This window comes from Emys orbicularis, chromosome 1 (genome assembly GCF_028017835.1).
Source record: "Emys orbicularis isolate rEmyOrb1 chromosome 1, rEmyOrb1.hap1, whole genome shotgun sequence".
In the NCBI taxonomy this organism is placed as follows: Eukaryota; Metazoa; Chordata; order Testudines; family Emydidae; genus Emys; species Emys orbicularis.
Genome location: NC_088683.1, coordinates 105,904,766 through 105,927,505, shown reverse-complemented (window position 1 = coordinate 105,927,505; position 22,740 = coordinate 105,904,766). Strand labels below are relative to the sequence as shown.

The window sequence follows — 22,740 nt, the reverse complement described above, 5'->3', positions numbered from 1 at the left end:
GTCAAAAACAGGTTCTGGCTCAGTGCCAGAACTGGCTTTTTCCCTTTCTGTTCTTTTGGGGGTTTCTGATATATTTTGTGGGCATGAGTGGCTGACTGTGAGTCCTTTTGCAGCTTGCCTTTATGTGGAGCCTGGAGCTCTCTAGAAATTTCTCCTTCGAAGTCCTCCCCTTCAGGGCCTCACTCCCCCTCAGTGGGAGATGGGGGTTTCATTACCTGAGTTTTCTGACTTGAATTGGGAACGAGGGGGCAGGATGGATATGAGCCCTGCTTCTCTCCTGAAAGCATTTAAGACCCATTGGCAGCATTGCAAGGGTCTTACCTTTGCGGTCCTGTGTCGCTCCAGGACTTACCACCTGGGCTAGCTGGCTGAATTCATCGTTAGAATTTCTCCCTGCTCTGCTCTGTCTCTCTGGTTTGGGTTTTTCTGTGTTGTAGTTTCAGCTGTTTGGAGAAGTATGGTCTCCAACATCCTTATCTGATTCAGAGCCCATGGCCTAGAAGAGATGGGGTCAGCTAGATGGGAACAGGCTGGATCTAATTCACTTTCTGCCAAGCCTGGAAAAGCTGTCTTATGTATAGAGCACTGTTTGGATTTTGCCTAATGCTTGCACAGCTGTTTTGCCATGCCTGAAAGGGGGCAGAGGAGTTCTGCAGGGAGGTGCTGCAGCAGAGGCTCTGCATGGCTATAAGCACCATGCTGTTAAGACCCTGACCAGAAGGAGACTTGGAAGAGCAGAAAATTGCTCCTCACTGCTCAAAAAATGGTTGAAAAAAGGAAGATATGGGAATAAAATGAACTGCCACTGACCTGGTACTACAAAGGTAGAAGATCTGGCAGCAATCAGGAGAAGGGGTGTGGCCAGCATGAGCAGTGCTGCAACTTTAAATTGCCTCCAGAAACTGCACAGTGAAGGGGAGCTGCCTGGATGTAACAGAATTGTGGGAGATGTTGGGCTGCAGAAGTCCTCTCCCCACCCAATAAAGCAAGGTATTATGTGGAAACCAATCCAGTAGCACTTTCTATCAAAGGCTGTCTCTGCAGAGCAATGGAAATTTACTTTGCAAATCTTCCTTAGATGAGGCTCATACACTTTTCCTCAGTGCCCCTAGGCATTTCTGTGAATAGTCTCACAGATGCCTAGCATGCCAGCTGGTGCAGGATTTTAACCTCTTGCCTGCAGCAACCTTGGCGCCCTGAGGCCTTGGTATTTTGGATAAAATGAGATGAACAGGGTGCAATTGGTGTGAGCAATTCTCTGCATTCTCCAAATGCTTGAGATACATCTTTAGAGTGCTAGGAATGTTAAGGGTTAGAATAAAATGGTGGTAGAACTATTTCCCAGGAAAGAGGAACTTACCTTACATAGAGAGGTTTCTGGAGCAATAAGAATCCTCCTCACAATAGCACCAATTTGGTTCTTGTATAGGTAGAGGAACTAATTCCAAAACCTGCCTATCGAGGTAATGGCAACTAGAAAGGCCAGCTATAGGCTTGTGTAATCTGTCATTGATTAATCTTGGCTTCTGATGTCTGATGTGCCTGCATATGGAACACCACCAGGGCCGGTTCCCATGTTTGCATGGTGCTTGGCTGTAGGACTCAAATCAGACTTTTGTGATTATTTTTATTATAATATTTATATTGAGGTAACATCTAGAGGTCAGGGCCCTGTTGTGCTAGGCACTATACAAACAAAGAGGTAGTCAGTGCCCCAAAGAGCTTTCTGTTTCCTCTTTCATCAGAAATGTAAATTTGACCAAATCAATTAATGAAAATTCCTGGCTGGATACCAAAATACATCATAGGTTAATGGAGAATCCATGCTGAAGTACACTTCTCTTCCAATGTCCAGGATGTTAACTGTAGGTGTTGCTGGTCTGGATGAAGGAGTCTTTGCTTCAAGAGAACTGGTCTTCTCTTCAGGTAGGTGTGTTCCTTGGCTAACTAGCAAGTCAGAAGTGCCTTTTGAGCCAGTGGAGGACTAGGAACCCTTCAACTTTCTTTTCCCCTTTTCTTTTGTATCCTTTATGCAAACTGTCTTGCAAGGTAGCAGATTCTTCTCTGCCCAGGACATTATTTCCATTGTCATGGAGTACCTTTGACCTCTGGTTTCTCCCTGGTTTTGGAAGGGATAAAAACATTCATGTCTCAATCGTAAGCCAACCTCTAATGAGAGATAGGAGGAGACATCCCCTGTGAGTATCATAATTGCCTAGTACATGGTTTCTTGTACCTTCTTCTGAAGCAGCTGGTACCTGGCCACTCTCATAGGCAGGATACTGCACTCAATGGACAACTGATCCGATTCCATAGGATGATGTTTACATGTGGGATTGTTTGTTTTTGTTCAAACACATGACTGTGATGTAGTGTCAAGGTGAACTAAAAGGATTTGTATTCTGAAATTTTGGAAATTTGTCTTCCAAGTATGTTTCCTGCCTTACGAGTCTTCCTTCCATAGTGAGTGTGCGCAATCTAGAGTGAAAATTGGGTTGGCTTTCAGCATGTTTGTACTTACCTGCTCACAGAGACATTAGGATGTGATCTCAGTATGATGCCTAACTTGGCATTGTATCAGGTGTGTGGTTCCATATTCTCAGAAGAAATTTCTGCGAGTGCATTTTGAAAAACCCACTCGTGATGAAGTCAATGCATGGCACCTGCAATTCTAGCCATTGGAGATAACTGGATACAGATGATCACTGTCAAGGAATGACTGATGCAATAAAGTTTTGGATCTTTGCAAATCTTTACCTTGATGACCTTTGCAGTCCCTTCTAACCCTGTGATTCTATGATAGTAAAATTATGGCCAGAGACATGCCTGCTAAGATTCCTGGGCGAGCAATTCTTTGCATTGGGTTCAAAAGCTTTACTTGACTTTGAACAACTGGTGGATGTGAATCCTTTCCAGCAGCTGTCCAGTTGTGAATGGGTTTGTTTCTTTGGGCAGGGCTCTGATTGGCATGTTGACAAGGTATGTAATGTGTGACCTGTAATTTGCTATGACAACTACCAACCATTTCTTAGGATTCTGGATCTGGAGGATAGATAAGAAGGAAGAGTCTTATACAGGAATGATGAGCTCTCGTATACAAATATTGTCTTTGGCATGTTGAAGATTTTGTTGGTTCGGAGGAAAATTTATCTAGGATTCCTTGCAGTGTCTGCTCTAGATTTTTTTTCCTCTGCCAGAGTAATAGTCTCTACTTGAATACCCTTGGTGGTGTTAAACCCAATGGATTGCTATGCTGGCTATGATAGTGAGGGTTGTGGCCTCTCTTCTGTCTCAGCTACTAGTTTCTCTGTCTCCCCAAATAACTCCTCACCTGTAAGTTTGGATACACAAGATATCTGTTCAGGATGACTGATTTTGTTATACATGGGAGTAACATGGTGCAACAGCCCTTTTAAAGCTCCCCCTGCTGGACACTCACCAGGAGACTTTGTTTGAGTCCCACATGGTTGAACTATGTGTTTCTAAACTTCCCTTGGTCTGAGTAAGCTCCAGCACTCTCTCTTTCTTTGACCTCTCTGTCACAGTTCCTGGGCACAGACTTTCTGCCTGTGGTCCGGCTGCCCTAGGCACCAAGGACCAGTGCTGACAGCCTATTTGCTTAAATACACAGTTTCCCTGAGCTCCAACCTTGGGGTCATCCTGGTTTACCATTTATTTCTTCAGAAACACATGATACTTTAAGCACATAACCTTTGTAAAGGTTTCTAACACAATGATTCTTTATTTTAGCTAGCATAAGAAATATACAGATATAGACAAAACAATAAAACACCGGTTGGGAAATCCCTACCTCAGCTTCCTCACTGATGAGCTTTCTTTGGGCTTGGGTCAGAGTCTTTTATGGATTCATGATCCTTTCTGTCTCTCCCTTTCCTTCTGCACATGGCTTCTCCTTGGGAACATGAAGTCTCCTCTCACTTCTGTAGTCAGTTGTCTGTTTCTAGTACATTGTTCTCAAAAATGACTGGTGGGACCCATTTTTTTATAACTGCCAGTCTCCTTTGTCATGTGACCTCCCCCATCAACCTTGTCAGGTGATCAAAATGCCCCACAAGGTGATCTGTTGCTTAGTTACATACTCCCCTGGAGTTCAGACTTCGGAAACTGGCTTGTTCTGAGTGGTAGCCAACTCGTTACCCATTGGGCTTCCATGTGATTAGAGGACAATCAAAATTGAACGACCCACCACTGTTAACCCTGTGTCACTACCCCTTAGAATTTCATTCCAGGATGGAAGTAAAGGACAACAGAGAAGGCAGACAAGCCTCACGTTCAAATTAGAGTGTGTAGTGTGAAACAGACGTAGAGTCCCCAGTATGAAACAGAATTTGGCTTCCTTGCACCAGTGAATTAGAAATAATTGCACTTGGCCTGAGGTCATTGAGTCCAGCCCCCTGCCTTCACCAGCAGGACCAAGTACTGAATTTGCCCCAGATCCCTAAGTGGCCCCCTCAAGGATTGAACTCACAATCCTGGGTTTAGCAGGCCAATGCTCAAACCACTGAGCTATCCCTCCCCCCATTTGTTTATAGTTCTTCTGTAGTTAGTAGTAGTTTTATAGTTAGTTTAGAGTGTGTTGGGGGTCCCCCCTCCCTGACTCCCCCGAGCCATGGTATACTGCGGTCCCTGGGGTTCAAAAAGTGTGAGGTCTGCGCCAAGTGCATGCCAAAAAGTTCATAGAGGTGGTACTGGACTCGACACAGGCATATCTCCTGGAAGCGAGGTTTCAGGCCCTGGGCGACATCTTTCGAAGTCTCAGTTAGTTTCCCACCACCACAGCAAGGAATTGCCTGAAACTTCTAAGATACATCTGTCACTAGCGAGAGGGATGGCGGAGGACCGGTGAAGGGGACCCCTGCACCGACTACCTGCGGGTCGAGCCACCACTGGAGGGAGTCAAGGACCAGGTGAGGTAGAGTCACAACCCTGTCCAAACTGTCCCGAGCCGCCCGATACACCAAGGCTAGCCACAACTGGAGTGGCCAGAGTCTGAGCCTGACATGTTGCACCACATAGGTACAAGAGGCAATGTCCCCTTCACCGGTCCTCCGCCATCCCTCTCGCTAGTGACGGATGCGTCAGCCTTGGGCTGGGGAGCACATCTGGGAGACCTCAGGACACAAGGCCTCTGGTCTCAGGAGGAACTTGCTCTCCACATCAATGTCAGCTGAGCGTGGTGCGCCTGGGATGCCAGACTTTCCGAGCCCACTTGACAGGGAGATGTGTATCAGTCATGACAGACAACACCATGGCGATGTTCTATATCAACAAACGGGGGGTGCATGCTCCTCTCCCCTGGGCCAGGAAGCCCTCATGTTGTGGGACTTCTGCATAGAGCATTCAATACACTTGCAAGTATTACTCTCCGGGGTACGGAACGAGTTGGCGGACTATCTCAGCAGGTCGTTCCACAGCTGTGAGTGGGCCTTACACCCGGACGTCGCAAACTCAATCTTCCAACGGTGGGGTTTTCCCCAGATAGACCTGTTCGTCACGCGACGCAACAGGAATTACCAGCAGTTTTTCTCCTTCCTGAATCACAGCCTGGGCTCCATCGCGGACGCGTTCCTCCTCCGATGGGGAGGCCGTCTCCTCTATATGTTCCCGCCCTTCCCTCTCGTTCACAAGGTGCTCCTCAAGATATGGAGGGAAGAGGCTTCAGTGATATTGATAGCTCCAGCCTGGCCCAGCCAACACTGGGTACACATCTCTCCTGGAAATATCCATGGAAGCTCCAGTCATTTTGCTGCTCCTCCCAAACGTAGTAATTCAGGATCATGGCCGTCTTCAGCACTTGAACTTTGAGTCGTTGCACCTCATGGCATGGAAGCTCCATGGTTGAACCCCATCGAGCTCTCCTGCTCAGACCCAGTTAGACAAGTCCTCCTTGGCAGTAGGAAACCCTCCACCAGGGCTACCTACCTTGCCAAGTGGAAGAGATTCTCAATCTGGTCGGCGCAGCATCATTCATCTTCGATGCTCGCCTCTATACCACTCATACTGGACTACCTTCTCCACCTCAGGCAGCAGGGACTGTCCATGTCATCAATAAGGGTTCACTTGGCCACAATCTCTGTCTTCCATCCAGGCGCAGAGACCTGGTCGGTCTTTGCCATCCCTATGGTTAGCCGTTTCCTGAAAGGTCTCGACAGACTATATCCGCATATCCAACAGCTGGTCCCAGCCTGGGACCTCAATCTGGTCCTTTCCAGACTGACAGGGCCGCCCTTCGAACCACTGGTGACATGCTCCCTGCTCTATCTCTCGTACAAGGTGGCGTTTCTGGTAGCGATAACCTCAGCCAGGAGGGTGTCTGAGCTCAAGGCCCCAACATTGGAGCCTCCTTATACCGTGTGCTATAAGGACAAGGTTCAACTCAGGCCAAATCCAGCTTTCCTCCCGAAGGTTGTTTCCCAATTTCACATCAACCAGGACATCTTCCTCCCTGTGTTCTATCCTAAGCCGCACTGATGTGGCAGGAAGCAGAGGCTTCACTCATTGGATGTCCGCAGAGCGCTAGCCTTCTACATCAAGAGAACAAAACCATTCCGAAAGTCCATTCAACTGTTTGTGGCTGTGGCAGACAGGATGAAAGGTCTTCCAGTCTCCTCCCAACGAATTTTGTCATGGATCACATCCTGCATCCGGGAGTGCTCCTCCGCTCACGGCGCACTCCACCAGGGCGCAGGCTTCTTCAGCAGCGTTCCTGGCGCAAGTTCCCACCCAGGAAGTATGCAGAGCAGCGATGTGGTCCTCCATACATACTTTCACTGCGCATTTTGTGCTTACCCAGCAGGCCAGAGATGATGCTGCCTTCGGTAGAGCAGTGCTCCAATCAGTGCATAACTCCAACCCCACCTCCAGAACTTAGGCTTGGGAGTCACCTGATTGGAATGGACATGAACAAGCACTCGAAGAAGAAAAAACGGTTTCTCACCCTCTTGTAACTGTTGTTCTTCGAGATGTGTTGTTCATGTCCATTCCAGTACCCACTCTCCTACCCCTCTGTCGGAGTAGCCGGCAAAAAGGAACTGAGGGGATGGCAGGTCAACAGTGCTCTATATTGAGCGCCATGAAGGAGTGACCCCAGGGGGCACCCAGGCCGACCCAATGGATGCTGCTATGGGAAAAATCTTCCTGCTGCTGTGCACATGCACGCGTACACACCTGATTGGAATGGACATGAACAACACATCTTGAAGAACAACAGTTACGAGAAGGTGAGTAACCATTTTTTCATTGTTCGCACATTTAGCCCAAAACAACTGTAGTGAACTTTCAGTAGTTTGGCTTATTTCGCTTCTTAATATAACTGGAGACAATCTTTCCTATATGAGGTAATCTTTTCTTCCAAAAAGGAACCTAACACTAATTTCAGTTTTAAAAAAAACCTGTCAAGTTTGAAGATCATTATAATTTTACTGTGTATGGAAATTCTTCCAAGGAAAAAGCTCTATAAAGCAGAGAATTTCAATCTGCCTTTCTCATGTGACTTGATTATGTCTATATAAAGTGACTTGACAGCAGTGCATGAAGCTGGATATTATTCTAAGTTGTTTGGTTCTCCAAGAGCTGTTGCTAGTGAGAATTGTTTTGCCTATTTATGATTCCAGTACAAATAAAAAGAGACTTGGAAGGCCATCAACAGGAACCTATCAAGATTTTCTGTGTATCCAATACACTTGTGCAGAAAAACTCAACATTTGACTAAGGAAAAGCTATCTTTCTGAGATACTAGTCTACTGCACCAAACAAAATGTGTTTGTTTTTAATGGAGAATTATGAGGAAAATCTTTGCTTAGTGATTTCAACCTCTGAGGAGTGCACTAAGCATTTTTTTCTTGTTTTTTGACACAATAGAAATTCTGCAGTAAGAATAATTCTAGCCTTTTTTTTGCTATCCATTAATTTCTGTTAGAATCTGATAAACCCTACTTACATGGGAGAACAGTATTTGTGATTCCAGGAACCACCTAAACAGCTCTCCTAGGGCCAAATCCTGTGTGTCTCAAGGCACCCTCAAATCCCAGTGATGTGGTGATTTAAGACTGAATGCTCTCAAAACAATAATGAGTAAACCTGGGATAGTCAAAGGCTGGTATGGTGTCTTGCTAAAGATTTTGATGGATTTGGGGCAAGAAAAACTTGCTATTACCTGAGAGATAGCCAAGACATTTTTCATGGTTGAATAAAGCGATACTTTGGTTTGGTCAAGGCAAATGACATTTTGCCATTCTTTCTTTCTCTTTCCTTTTAAACCTCTTTCAATCTCCCCTTCCTATTTTTTCCACAAAGGGTGAGGAAAAGATTTCCTCCTTTTTATCTCTCTCTCCACTCTTTTTTCCTTCTCCAAAGGATATCTTGATTGGTTGGCCAGAAAATAAAAACATGTATTTGTTGTTACTGATGTAGTCTTTTAAATTCTATTATGCTATTCCAGTATATAAAAACTCACTCTGAGCATTTTTACTGACTAAGTGTTGGCAGTTCTGTCTGTATGCAGAGGCTGGAGGGAGATCTGGAGTAGATTATCAGATGTAACTTTTTAGAAATAAATAGAAGGGCATACATTAGTAACAATTAATACAAGGGAAAATATGGGCTTCTCAGTGGAATATCATAAACAAACTAAATAAAGTGCATTTTTTAAAAGGTACAAGAAGACCAAGTGAGAGCATATGCTAACTAATCTGGCCCTTAGGGCCCCACATATGCCTCCGGCATACCACAAAATGAGGCATCCAAGCCCATTGTCCTGACCCCCTTTGGGAGTGACGGTGGCAGGGGATCCCTCTCCTCTTCTAGCAAGGGAGGGGAAACGGCATGATCTCCCTTTCCTCCACATAGGAGCACAGCAGGACCCTCTCGTCTCTGGTGGCAGCAGATCTAGCCCGTAGTACAGCTGTTGGGGTATATCTGCTTCAGTGGATCTTGGGACTTAATATCACAGTGAAATGAAAAGGGCAGTTCAAATCTCTAAGAACTATTGTTTCATGCTGTCTGCAGACTCAGGCAGTCATCACTGTAACAAATATACTCAGGTGTCATTTTCAAACCTCTCTTTGCAACAATGAGAGCTAAAGTCTTTAAGAAAGAAAGTGTAAACCAAGATTATGATGTAATCACATGTCCCCAGAAGCTATTGAGCTCTTGTAGTATCTCTGCTTTAATTCAGCCTTGGGCTCTTGCTGCTATTCTGCCTTCAGGCTACTTTAATGTATTTTTTTTGTTGCTGCACTCTGAATATACCATAATTTATTGCTAGTAAATATCCATTCCCTGACCACCTGGCACATTTAGATGCTTCAGGAAACTCTTAAAGCTTGATTCAACATGGACTTGCACCTTGTGTAGTCATATACACTTATGTAAAATGGGTGTGAAACAGTAGCACCAGTGTGAGCAAGTGGACAATTATTTTATTTAGGGTTTTCCAGTGCACAGTTGGAAATGACTTACACAGGGTGTAATGCAGAGGAGAACTAGACCTTGAGATCAAGAGCCAAGACCCAATGAAGTATATAAATACATGGGTTTTTGTCAGGCTTCTAGTGTTGAAGTCCTAAAGTGTCCAAGCTTGAAACGATCTCAGTGGACATCACCCATGACATTTGACTCATTATGTTCTTATAAGCTTTCAGAGCTGACTTGCCTCACTGAGGCCTGTGAAAGTAAAAAAGAAACCCTTGTGGTTTCTTTGACTACTGTGATGTTCTATGTACTGGTTCTGTCATGTAGATGAAATATCTTAGTCAGCTCTGCACAAATTGTAACTCATCCATGTTACCATGAAGAACATGGGAAAGATCTGTAATATTTTTATGAATCTTATGTGACCCTCTGGATGGTTGATGATTAATGTGTTGCTTCCTAAGGATAAGTGAGGGTTATTTCTGTCTTAGGTGGTTTTGCACATCTGCAAGACTCTAAGTCAGTGGTGTTAGCCTAATAACCAATGTTTGACAATATAAATGTCAAGGCCTTTGAGGTTTTGTCCCTGTCCAAATGGGGCACAACATCTGCTAGCTTAGAGAAGAGGGGAAGAGTCCTCCAGGCTGGAAACCTTAAACCAGTGATACTCAGACTGAGGCTTGGAAGCCGCAAGTGGTTCTTTAATGTGTCTCCTGTGTCTCTTTGCAGCACATGATATTAAAACACTGAGATTTAATTATTAACCGATGTAAGTTATTAACCAGTCAGGATGCTTTTTCTATGTTATTCACCAACTGTAGAATACTTGGTCAGTCATTTTGCTGTGAGAATAATATAGTAAAAGCTTTTTTATCCAGCATTTTGGGGAAATGGGGGGGTGCCAGTAAGTGAAAAATTCCGGTTAACTAAGAGGGAAGGAGTTTGGGTACAGGAGGGGGTGCAGGGTTGGGGCAGGTGAGGGGGTGCGGGGCGCGGGCTCTGGGAGAGGAGGCTTGAGGCAGGGGGTTGGGGCGTGGGAGGGGGCTTGGGGTGCCAGATCCAGGCGGCACTCACCTCGGGCGGCTCCCTGCAAATGGCATCTTGTCCCTGCTGCTCCTAGGCAGAGGCGCAGCAGGTTGCTCTGTGCACCCCCAAGCGCTGGCTCTGCAGCTCCCATTGGCCAGGAACCAATTTCAGTTGATTTCAATTACAACAGAGAATACGAAGTGTACAGTGCTCACTTTATATTATTATTTTTATTACAAATATTTGCACTGTAAAAATTATAAACAAAAGAAATCGTATTTTTCAATTCACCTCATACAATACAGTAGTGCAATCTCTTTATCATGAAAGTATAACTTACAAATGTAGATTTTTTTGTTTGTTACATAACTGCACTCAAAAACAGAACAATTTAAAACTTTAGAGCCTACAAGTCCACTCGTTCCTACTTCTTGTTCAGCCAATCGCTAAGACAAACAAGTTTGTTTACATTTACGGGAGATACTGCTGCCTGCTTCTTATTTACAATGTCACCTGAACATGAGAACAGACATTCACATGGCACTTTTGTAGCCGGCATTGCAAGGTATTTACGTGCCAGACATGCAAAACATTCATATGCCCCTTCATGTTTTGGACACCATTCCAGAGGACATGCTTCCATGCTGATGATGCTCCATTAAAAAAAATTGCATTAATTAAATTTGTGACTGAACTCCTTGGGGAAGTATTATGTCCCCTGCTCTGTTTTACCCACATTCTGCCATATATTTCATGTTATAGTAGTCTTGGATGATGACACAGCACATGTTGTTCGTTTTAAGAACACTTTCACTGCAGATTTGACAAAAAGCAAAAAGGTACCAATGTGAAATTTCTAAAGATAGCCAGAGCACTCGACCCAAGCTTTAAAAATCTGAAGTGCCTTCCAAAATCTGAGAAGGATGAGGTGTGGAGCATGCTTTCAGAAGTCTTAAAAGAGCAACACTCCAGTGTGGAAACTACAGAACCCAAACCACCAAAAAAGAAAATCAACCTTCTGCTGGTGGCATCTGACTCAGATGATGAAAGTGAACATGTCGGTCCGCACTGCTTTGGATCGTTATCGAGCAGAACCCCTCATTAGCATGGAAGTATGTCCTTTGGGAATGGTGGTTGAAGCATGAAGGGACATATGAATCTTCAGTGCATCTGGCACATAAATATCTTGTTCTCACTTTCAGGTGACGTTGTAAACAAGAAGCAGGCAGCATTATTTCCTGCAAATGTAAACAAACTTGTTTGTCTGAGTGACTGACTGAACAAGAAGTAGGACTGAGTTGACTTGTAGGCTCTAAAGCTTTACATTGTTTTATTTTTGAATACAGTTATTTTTTGTACATAATTCTACATTTGTAAGTTCAACATTCATGATATAGAGATTGTATTACAGTACTTGTATGAGGTGAATTGAAAAATACTATTTCTTTTGTTTTTTTATAGCACAAATATTTGTAATCGAAAATAAATATAAAGTGAGCACTGTACATTTTGTGTTGTGTTGTAATTGAAATCAATATATTAGAAAATATAGAAAACATCCAAAATATTTACATAAATGGTATTCTATTATTGTTTACAGTGCAATTAATCGCAATTAACTTTTTTAATCGCGTGACAGCCCTACTTGTATATTATCAGTAGAGTTGTTAGTTGGATATTCTAATTATAAAGTAATTATCTCCTTTATTGATACCTGTCAGCCACTTTGAAGTCTGCTGAATTCTATAGCTAGAACTCAGGACAGAATTTGGTCTGCAGAATCTATATTATTGATGATATTTTTTTCAAATCCCAGATTGATTTAGTAGTGCTGCTAGCTGGGGAAACCATATTTTTGTATATAAACTGAGCAAATTTGATCTGGAGTCCTTGACTAGATGATCATAATGGTCCCTTCTGATCTTAAAGTCTAATGTCTATGACTCCAGTGAATATGGAAATACAGCCCATAATGTCACTTTTATTCTCTTTTTATTGTTGAACCATACTTTCTGATTGATCAGTACTAATCAGCTGGGTTTCTGGCTTTGGAAGCTTAGGGGTGGAAATCAATTTTCTCTAAAAATACAGCAGAGGTAGATATGATAGTGTTCTTTGGTATTGTAGAATTCTGACAACTCAGGCTATGCAGATGCTTTTAACACATTTAGTTCTTGGACAGTATATCTGTGGAAATCATATGGCCTGCCTTTTACACTCTGTATGGAAATTATTTGGTTTTGTGAGGGAGTTGAAAATTTCAAATTTTCATCTAACAAGAAAGGGATAGAATAATATTGAGTATTCTACAGTTAGACCAATTTTTAGTATATTTGACTCAAATTTTATACGCAAAAAGAACAGGAGTACTTGTGGCACCTTAGAGACTAACAAATTTATTTGAGCATAAGCTTTCTTTTTGCGGATACAGACTAACACGGCTGCTACTCTGAAACCTGTCAAATTTTATATTGGACTATAGCTATTTGTCTCTTTGGGGTGTGTGTGCTTTTTTGAGGTTTCATTTTTTCCATTCTTTTACATAGTTTGTTTTGATGGGGAGCCTTATCCCAATGAAAGTTGCTTGTTGACACTTCAAAGGAAATAGTGGGCTCATCTTGTTCATAGCTTGTGTAAGGGATGATTTGGCTCTAGGCAAATACTCGCTATGATAGCAGCTCAAAATGGTAAACCGATGCTACCAAATGTCAAGGCAAAAGAAAAATCTCTTACAGAGAGGCTTTCAGGCTGATGGACTTTTAAAAGGCTTAAATATGCAGCTTTCTAAAAGAGACCAGTCAAAAAAAAAATCAAACAAATATTCATTTTAGAATGCCTCAATTTACTGTTAAATAAAATTTTTCTAGAACTAGTTTATATATAATTACAAAATATCATAAACAATTTATTTCACCTTGGTTGTGTTGTGTTAACTTTCCTGGTAGTTTAGGTAATTTTTGATTAATTTTACCTTTTAAGTTAAAACTGGGAGGGAGGGAGGGGAAAATAATGATACCCAAGACTTTTTATTTTACTGATAATAAAAAAGTTTAAAATAATTTTCTAAACAAACATTAACAATTAAAAGTAGTGTCATTCACCCTTCATAGATGAAGCAACCCTTAATCAGGTCCCAGTTCGCTTGTACCTACAAGGATGACCTGATGACTGAGAAGAAGGGTCAGCACTTCTTCAGTAGGAGCCAAATCCCGACTTGCATACATCCAGCACCAAAACAAATGCTTTCTCTCTGTTTAGAGGCTGAGACTTTTGCAGGTAAACTGAATTATGTTTGAGTGAATGAGAAAATTTTATTCCTGATTTTTCAGGTCTTATACCTGTTGATTTTTATCAAATAGACTACTACATCAATCTTTATTAAAAGTCAAATGTAAAGGATTTTTTTCAAGGAAAAACAAAACTGAGGGTTTAATAGCTTTGCACAAGTTACAATCAGTAAAAACTAATCTAAAATATTTTTTAGTCTATGCTATGTGAGATAAGTGCTTTGAAATTAGCAGTATAGATTGTAAATTATTTATTTTTTACTGCCATCATAATCCCCAAATAAATTTTAACCAACAGTATGTCAGGTTTCTTTTTACCTATTTTACAGAGATGACCTAGTGCTTGCGGGAAATTTATATATTGAATGGGAAAATTATGGCTAATTGTTAATTTTACTTTTTAAACAAGAACACATTACAAGATGTGTATTATATAAATTACTGTTAGGACATAAGTATATTCATCCTTTGCAACATTTTGACCTTTGTATATAAACTTATTTCCTGAAGTTGTTGATGGTTACATTTATGCATGTGTAATGCCATTTTAAAATTTAATGGTGATGTGTCTATGTTTAGGTTTGTTTATAGTTGTTGGCTAGCTGATGGCCAGTCAAATTATTATTGTTCATTTTATTTAAGAAAGCACTCTCTTGCTAAAATACATGACCTTTATGCCATTTAAATCCTAGGACTATCCTGGCTAACTACTTTAGGAGTAATAACTTCTTTTTCCTTCCCAAAATATTTTATTCTCTTACACAATAGAAGGTGTAAAGTCATCTCCTGAAAGACCAGCACTTGGAACCAGTTCTGGAAATGTTCTTCAGAATGGAAGTAAAAATGAAAAAGCAAAAAGTTGTCAGCCAAGAAACAAGAGCTCAAAGAGGAAACACATGGCTCTGAATAGTGAGAAAGTCATCTGCAATAATGAAAATGAACCATCTCAGTACACAAATATTAAGAGACCCAAGATACCAAACATACTACAGGAGAAATTGGACAGCAAACTAGATGGAGCAGCAAAAGGCAACAAGGCTACAGCCAAGAATAAATTGATTGCTGGTCAGAAAAAGTTAACTGACTTTTTTTAGACTATGAATCTTATTTTTATTTTGATGTATATAGTAAATTTACTATTCCATAATAAACACTGTACATTTTGAAAGAACAAGATAACAGGTGCGTTAACACATTTTGGCTTCATAGTGTCCAAATATATTATGTTAACGTAGGTTACATATATTATTCATTAGACAAATATAGTGACAAGTCTTGATTGTGCAGCATTCAGTAACAATACATCATAACTATTACAACTAGGTTATCTAGTGAAAATGTCAATCATGTTTCCCTCTATTTTGAAATACAGATAGAAGTATTTAGATGTACATATATAGCAATACGAAAAGCACAGTAACTTCAAGTTTCATTAAATTGGTAACCAATGCTTCTTTAGAGAGGAGGCCAACAGTTTTCAAACTTGCCAACAAGGTCGATAGACTCTTCCCAACATACACCTGAGCACTGAAGAAAAAAATAATTTTACTCTTTTTATATTCTAAGTTGAAATATTTTTTTCTGTGGAAAAATACACATACACTTACTGTCAAAATCTCTCCTTCCTATAGGAAATTTAGCTGAGTTTTCTTCATCCCCGGTCTCTCTCCTTTCCTGTATTGATTCAATATCCTGAATTTCAGTGTCAGCTGGAAAAGCCATAGATCCTTTCAATGCAAGATAAGGTAGCTGTTTTATACCTAGGTTCAGTGGCGAACCATGGCTTATGAAATTGTGTTTGGAACCTATATTCTGAAGTAAGAAAAAAAGATTTAAATTTTAAAGATGAAATGTTAACATTGTGTTAGTTCTTTTTTTTGTTTTCTTTTTCTTTCCCCCATTCAGAAAAAAGGTATTATAACAGACAGTCATTTAAAAGCCGTACAATGCCACACATTGGGACTTTGGCTAAGAAACCTTAAAATCAAAGTGCATGTTAAAATAACCTGGATGATCAGCTTAATTTCAGTTTAGTTATTCAGTGGGATTGAAACCGTCTTGGTATGTATGGCTAATCCTGTTGACATTCTAAGATATATTTTTAGTACAGAATGGGCAAAATTTTCAAACAGTGATAAAAAAGTAGACTGATACTTTCTTACAGGTTCTGACCACCTGGAATCCTGCTAAAAATCAGGTCATTTGTTTAGTTTCCCAAACTCAGATTTAGGTGACTAAAATTAGATACCTATATTTGAAAACTTAGCATTCAGTAATTGCATGATCTTATAACCAAAACCATCCACCACAACATTCTTTAAAATTGTAAGCTTTTAACCCTTTTAAAAGGACTGTAAATTGAGCTTATATTCATGTTTTAGTGTTCAATAAAAAATGGAAACTCACTAAGAATTTTGGGTTTCTGTCTTCCTCCTCATCCAGAAAGCTGCTGTCCTCCATCTTGTAGTGCTCAAGAGTAGGTGTAGTCTCGGTCTTCTCTGTTTTACCTCCATTCCAAAGAGCTTTTCCTATATTGAGCGCATTTAGTATCATATCATCATCTTCTACCTTTCGCATAGACTTCGAAACTGAAAGTAAAAAGCCTTGAGAAAAGAGAGAGAAAATTAGTATTAACATGTAGGATGAAGTATGCATTCTTAGTTGTTTAATGTTTGCATAGAAGTTAAGCAGGTTTCAGATATATTTAAGAAAGGTGTCCCTTGTAAATTAATGTGTTCTCCAATCATGTCTACCTTTATATATTTTACAGATTGAATAGAAGCCACTTCAGTGGCTTATGAGTTCACCCTGTATAAATGACTCATTATAAAGAGGCTAACCTTTTGAATAGTACTTGTAATGCCATATATTGGTTAGAACTACTTAAGTATGGGTATTTTTTACCATGGATTATTAGCTCCTTTGTAGACTTTTAGAACAGTGCAGATTAGTAGTTCCTTTTAATGGATCAGTTTTAGCAAAATTCACAGGATACCATAATCTCTACACATGCTCTTTTTAAATTAGGCTTTACTTTTCACTTAAGGCAGTTTTAGAAAAAGAACTAATTTACACATGTAAGAAGGAGGGTCAGCAAAGTAATTTATTTTGTTTTAAACCCTGGTCTTCTCTATTTTAAAGTGGAATTGATTTTCAAATCTTCTTTAGAAACTAGTTGAAAAAAAACTTTGAAGGTAGCAATGGTTTAAAATACTACCATTGCCTTAATACAGGCAAAGCTGAAACCTTTAACTTGTGTCCAGTAAATTGTGTACCTTTTTATCTGAAGATATAGCTGGCAATCCTCACTCACTGCTGATACATGTACTTGTCAGAGTTTGGAGGCAGTTTCCCATCTGAAAGGATCAGTGCCGCAAACACCAATAGGTCAGTACCCAGATCATAATTTCAGAAGTTCCTCCCTCTCCCACTCTGAATAGAAACTTCAATTTTTGCCTCAAATAATCTTCCAGATTTAATGCCCTATTATCCCCTCCTGTGTTTAGAAACACGATAAAGGTCTATGGAAGGAAATTTCTGTGGCGATTCCTCCACATTTTGCTGTTTGAGGGGCAGCATTTGTCCCCCCCATGGGGAAAGTGTAAGGGGCCTGCCCAGACCTAGCAGATCCCTAAGGGATCTATTTGATGCCAGGGCCATCTGCACGGTGACCCTGTGTCTGCACTAGTTCTGATTTCCATTTATCCACCCTGTGAGGATCTGCGGGTCCTGAACCTGGGCCCGTAGGCCACTGCTGCATCCCCAACACCACTGGATGGCTATAGTAATGACAGGAGAATTGGGAGCCCTAAGGCCTTGCACTCCACCAGAGTCCCTGATTCGGCTGGTTACACTATTTAAGCTAGAAAGAGAAACAGGGAGTTGTCTGTGCAACAAGATGGATTCTGGGTTACTGCTGCTACAGACCCTCTTGTTCAATATCTGACTTTCAGGCCTGGTCTACACTAGGAGCTTATATCGAATTTAGCGCCGTTACATCGAATTAACCCTGCACCCGTCCACACCAGGAAGCTACTTAGTTCGAAATAGAGCTCTTTTAAATTCGACTTCTGTAATCCTCGAAAACGAGAGGAGTAGCGCTAAATTCGAAATGGCAATATCGAATTAGGCTAGGTGTGGATGGAAATCGACGGTAATAGCTCCGGGAGCTATCCCACAGTGCACCACTCTGTTGACGCTCTGGACAGCACTTCGAGCTCGGATGCTCTGACCAGCCACACAGGAAAAGCCCCGGGAAAATTTGAATTCCTTTTCCTGTCTGGCCAGTTTGAATCTCATTTTCTGTTTGGACAGCGTGGAGAGCTCAGCAGCACTGGCAACGATGCAGAGCTCTCCAGCAGAGTTGGCAGTGCAATCTAATAGAAAGAGGGCCCCAGCATGGACTGATCGGGAGGTCTTGGATCTCATCGCTGTGTGGGGCGATGAGTCCGTGCTTTCAGAGCTGCGCTCCAAAAGAAGGAATGCAAAGATCTATGAGAAGATCTCTAAAGCCATGGCAGAGAGAGGATACAGCCGGGATGCAACGCAGTGCCGCGTGAAAATCAAGGAGCTGAGACAAGGCTACCAAAAAACCAAAGAGGCAAACCGACGCTCCGGATCCCAGCCCCACACATCACGTTTCTACGAGGCACTGCATTCCATCCTAGGTGCGGCCGCCACCACTACCCCACCAGTGACCGTGGACTCCGAGGATGGGATATTGTCCACGGCCGGTTCCTCCTCGGAAATGTTAGGTGACGGGGAAGATGAGGAAGGAGATGAGGAGGACGAGGCAGTCGACAGCGCTTGCACCGCTGATTTCAACGACAGCCAGGAGCTCTTCATCACCCTTACCGAGATCCCCTACCAACCGTCCACAGCCCTTACCCCGGACACCGAATCAGGGGAAGGATCAAGCAGTGAGTGCTTTAAACATCTAAACATTTCATTTTAACATAAGTGGAATATTTATATTGTTAAGAATGGGCTTTTCAGTCACTCAGTTAAACATAGAAACTTTTATTTATAACAAAACAGGAATAATAACTATATCAGTAATTTGTTGTTCATGATTTAGTTGGCTTAGTAAACTTTTTACTACTAACTATGTATAGAAAATCAAGTACTGTCCGGATATTCATGATTAGTCCACAACACGGCCCCTCCACTCTGTAGTCCGTTATGCTCAACTTAAAGGAAAAGGCGGTCAATGTGCCCGGGAATGGACAGACAGTCCTCCTGGGATAGCTCCGCATAGCTCTCCTGGAGGTACCGCTCCAGCATGCGCACGAGGTTCAACGGCAGGGCAATCTTGTTTGGTCCCCCGTGGTAGCACACGTTCCCACGCCATGAGTCCATGAGGTAGTCGGGGATCAGTGCGCGGCACAGCATGGCGGCATATGGCCCAGGCCTCTGCATGCATTCACGCAGCATCCTTCCCCTCTCGGTCTCCGAGATCCTCATGAGGGTTATGTCACACATGACGCCCTGCTTTAAATTAGGGAGGGGAATGTTAGTATTTGGACTGCTTTACAGCCACGCGGTGGAGGCGGCAGAGGGGCAGCATACAGGGATCTTTCCCGGGGACAGCCGCGAGGTGGTGGGACAGGGGCAGAGCTCATGCTTCCCTGATTGCTGCCAGCAGAGAGTGGCCTTGCATTCAGTGCGAAAGGAGCCCAGTGCTACTATTACATGTTTAAGCTGCCACAAGTCTACGGCTTACCATGTTTTCCCGCAGCAGAAGTAGAGGTGTCCTGCAACGCTTCTCTGATCGCAACTGCAGGACCCCAGACACATAAGGCGAGGGCCGAAAATTCGACCTTGTCCTGAGTGCGCATGTGAAAGGTGCAGTGCATGGTGTTGTTCACAGAGAAAGACTATGCTCTTTGTTAGCAACTTCATTTATCTGTCTCAGGAATTTACTCCCTTTTTCCCATTCCCACAGACACATCTGCGACTGTCTCCCAACCCAGCCTGGCATCACACTCCCAGAGGCTAGCGCAGATTAGAAGAAGGAAGAGAAAAACTCGTGAAGACATGTTTTATGAACTTATGGAGTGCTCACGAGAGCAGGCAGCCCAGACGACACAGTGGAGGGAGAACTTGTCACAAATGCACAGAGCAGTCATGGAACGGGAGGAGAGGTGGCGCCAGGAGGACCAGCAGGCTACTCAAACCCTGCTTGGACTAATGAGGGAGCAAACGGAGACGCTCCGGCGCCTAGTGGATGTTCTGCAAGACCGGAGGCAGGAGGACAGAGCACTGCTGCTGTCTATCTCTAACCGCCCTCCCCCGCCACCAAGTCCCACACCCCCCTCACCAAAAGTACAAAGAAGGAGGGGCGGCAAGGGCCGTTAAAACTGTCAGTCGGCCACTGCACACTGCTGCAGCAATGGAAGGCTCTCGTTCCAAAGTTTGAAAAGTCCTTTCCTACCCATCTCACACTAGCCCATGTCCAAGTTTCCTTCCCCCCCCCCTTTTCATGTGCGGTTCGTAATAAAACATCTGTTTCTGTTAAGTACTGTTTCCGAGAGTGTCTTTTGGAGGGGATTCTGTCTGAAGGGGGGGAAGGGGTTTGTTACTTGGACAGGACAGTCACCTGTAGCAGGCTACAGAGGCGGGGGCAGGTCCAGCATCAGGACACATACACAGCACAGTCACCAGTTACCCTGGTCAGTCTGGGAGGCGGTTTTCTTGTTCTGGGGTGCGAGGGGGTTGATCTGTGACTTTGTGTCGGGGGAGGGCAGTTAGAGATCCTATGCCGCGGTCCTTATCCTGGATCACAGAGCCACGCAGCAGGGGATCTGTTACCCTCCGCCCCCTGCCAGAAAGTCACTTGGCCGACACATACATCCAGTCCCGCCCAGGACTGCTGGCAGCCTGCGTTGAAACAACCAATGCAGCACTGCGGAGCCTGTCATTCCCGGACTTTAGAAGCATCATTTGCATCAAAACACTAAGCCCGCCCCCCACCACAGTCTGCGCCCCCGGTTTAAAACATTCCCGCGAAAACAGTAAAAAAGAGAACCTTGTTCATTAACAGAACAGAACAGATTTTATTTGTTGGGAAGGTGGGGAAGGGGGTATGTAACTTGGAAGGATAGTCAACAGTAACTGGGTAAAGAAACGGGGGCAGGTTCAGCATCTGTGTCCACAAAGTAAAAAGTCACTGGAGACCCTGTTCAGTCAGGAACCTGGCTTTCAAAGCCTCCCTGATGCACAGAGCGTCCCGCTGTGATCTTCTAATCGCCCTGCTGTCTGGCTGGACGTAATCAGAAGCCAGGCTATTTGCCTCAAGCTCCCACCCCGCCATAAAGGTCTCCCCCTTGCTCTCACACAAATTGTGGAGCACACAGCAAGCAGCTATCACAATCGGGATATTGGTCTCGCTGAGATCACAGCGAGTGAGTAGGCTTCTCCATCTCCCCTTGAGACGGCCAAAAGCACACTCCACCACCATTCTGCACTTGCTGAGCCGGTAGTTGAATAGTTCTTTCCCTGAGTCCAGTGCGCCAGTGTAGGGCTTCATGAGCCAGGGCATTAGCGGGTATGCAGGGTCCCCGAGGATGACTGTTGGCATCTCCACATCCCCAACAGTTACTTTGTGGTCCGGGAAGTAAAGACCTTCCTGCAGCCGTCTACACAGACCAGAGTTCCTGAACACCCTAGCGTCATGAACCTTGCCAGGCCATCCAACATAGATATTGGTAAAACGTCCCCGATGGTCCACCAGTGCTTGCAGCACCATGGAAAAGTAGCCCTTCCGGTTGATGTACTGGCTAGCCTGGTGGTCCGGTGCCAGGATAGGGATGTGAGTCCCATCTATAGCCCCACCACAGTTTGGGAATCCCATCTCGGCAAAGCCATCTCTGATGAGCTCCACGTTTCCCAGGGTCACTACCTTAGATAGCAGTAGCTTGACGATTGCCCTGGCTACTTGCATAACAGCAACCCCCACGGTAGACTTGCCCACGCCAAACTGGTTAGCGACGGACCGGTAGCTGTCTGGCGTTGCGAGCTTCCAGAGGGCTATGGCCACTCGCTTCTGGACAGTCAGGGCTGCCCGCATCCGGGTGTCCTTTCGCTTCAGGGAAGGGGACAGCAACTCACACAGTTCGAGGAAAGTCCCCTTCCGCATGCGAAAGTTGCGCAGCCACTGGGATTCATCCCAGACCTGCAGCACTATGCGGTCCCACCATTCCGTGCTGGTTTCACGGGCCCAGAATCGCCGTTCAACAGTATCAACAAGACCCAGTGACAGCGAGATGTCCTGGGCGCTGGGTCTCATGTTCTCAGAGAGGTCGGAGCTAGTGTCCGACTTCATGCCGTCACGGTAGTGCCGTAGCCTCCTCTCATGATTGATCTGCAGCTGCCTCTGGTACAGGTGGAGGAGAAGCTGCGAGGCGTTGAGAACTGCCACAACTGCAGCGATGGTCGCAGCGGGATCCATGCTCGCACTGCTGTGGCGTCCGCGCTGTCAGTAATCAGAAAAGCGCGCGAACTGATTTCCCGCCGGCGCTTTCAGGGAGGGAGGGAGGGCTTGAGTGACGGACGGATGACGACAGGCGCCCAAAAGCACCCTCGACACATTTTTTTACCCAGAAGGCATTTGGGGCTCGACCCAGAATTCCAATGGGCAGGGGGGACTGCGGGAACTGTGGGATAGCTGCCCACAGTGCACCGCTTCCAATGTCGACGCTTGCCCCGTTAGTGTGGACTCACAAAGTCGAATTACTGTCCTTAGTGTGGACACACACGTTCGACTTAGTAATATCGATTCCACATAGTCGAATTAACTAAAATCGAAGTACTCTCGTAGTGTAGACAAGGCCTCAGTCTCGTCTCCAGTTCCTGACTTCAACCCTGCCCTGTACCTGGCGTCTGCCCTCAGCCTCGTTCTGGTCGCGGAACCCTGTCGGCCTGGGTTTTGACTGCTCCCGCTCCGACCCTATGCTACTGACCCTCAGCTTTGGCTTCTGTTTCCTGTTTGACCCCA

The 22,740-nt window shown here is 43.9% G+C and overlaps 2 protein-coding genes across 3 annotated transcripts in view; one reads left to right on the top strand and one right to left on the bottom strand.

The window, feature by feature from the left end:
* The window catches only part of PARPBP (PARP1 binding protein), a 119,325-nt gene extending 104,486 nt beyond the window's left edge, over window positions 1-14,839 (top strand). For both annotated transcript variants that reach the window (XM_065403478.1, XM_065403470.1), the window contains 2 exons: window positions 13,569-13,734; window positions 14,514-14,839. In XM_065403478.1, the coding sequence (XP_065259550.1) occupies window positions 13,569-13,734; window positions 14,514-14,839 (492 nt within the window). The remainder of the gene's footprint in view (window positions 1-13,568; window positions 13,735-14,513) is intronic.
* Window positions 14,840-15,222: 383 nt separating this feature from the next.
* Window positions 15,223-16,400, bottom strand: PMCH (pro-melanin concentrating hormone). The gene is made up of 3 exons (XM_065403488.1): window positions 16,152-16,400; window positions 15,353-15,557; window positions 15,223-15,272 (listed from the first exon to the last, which is right to left on the bottom strand). Exons 1-3 carry the CDS (start codon window positions 16,398-16,400, stop codon window positions 15,223-15,225), a joined length of 504 nt encoding a protein of 167 aa, XP_065259560.1.
* Between the last annotated feature and the right edge of the window lie 6,340 nt (window positions 16,401-22,740).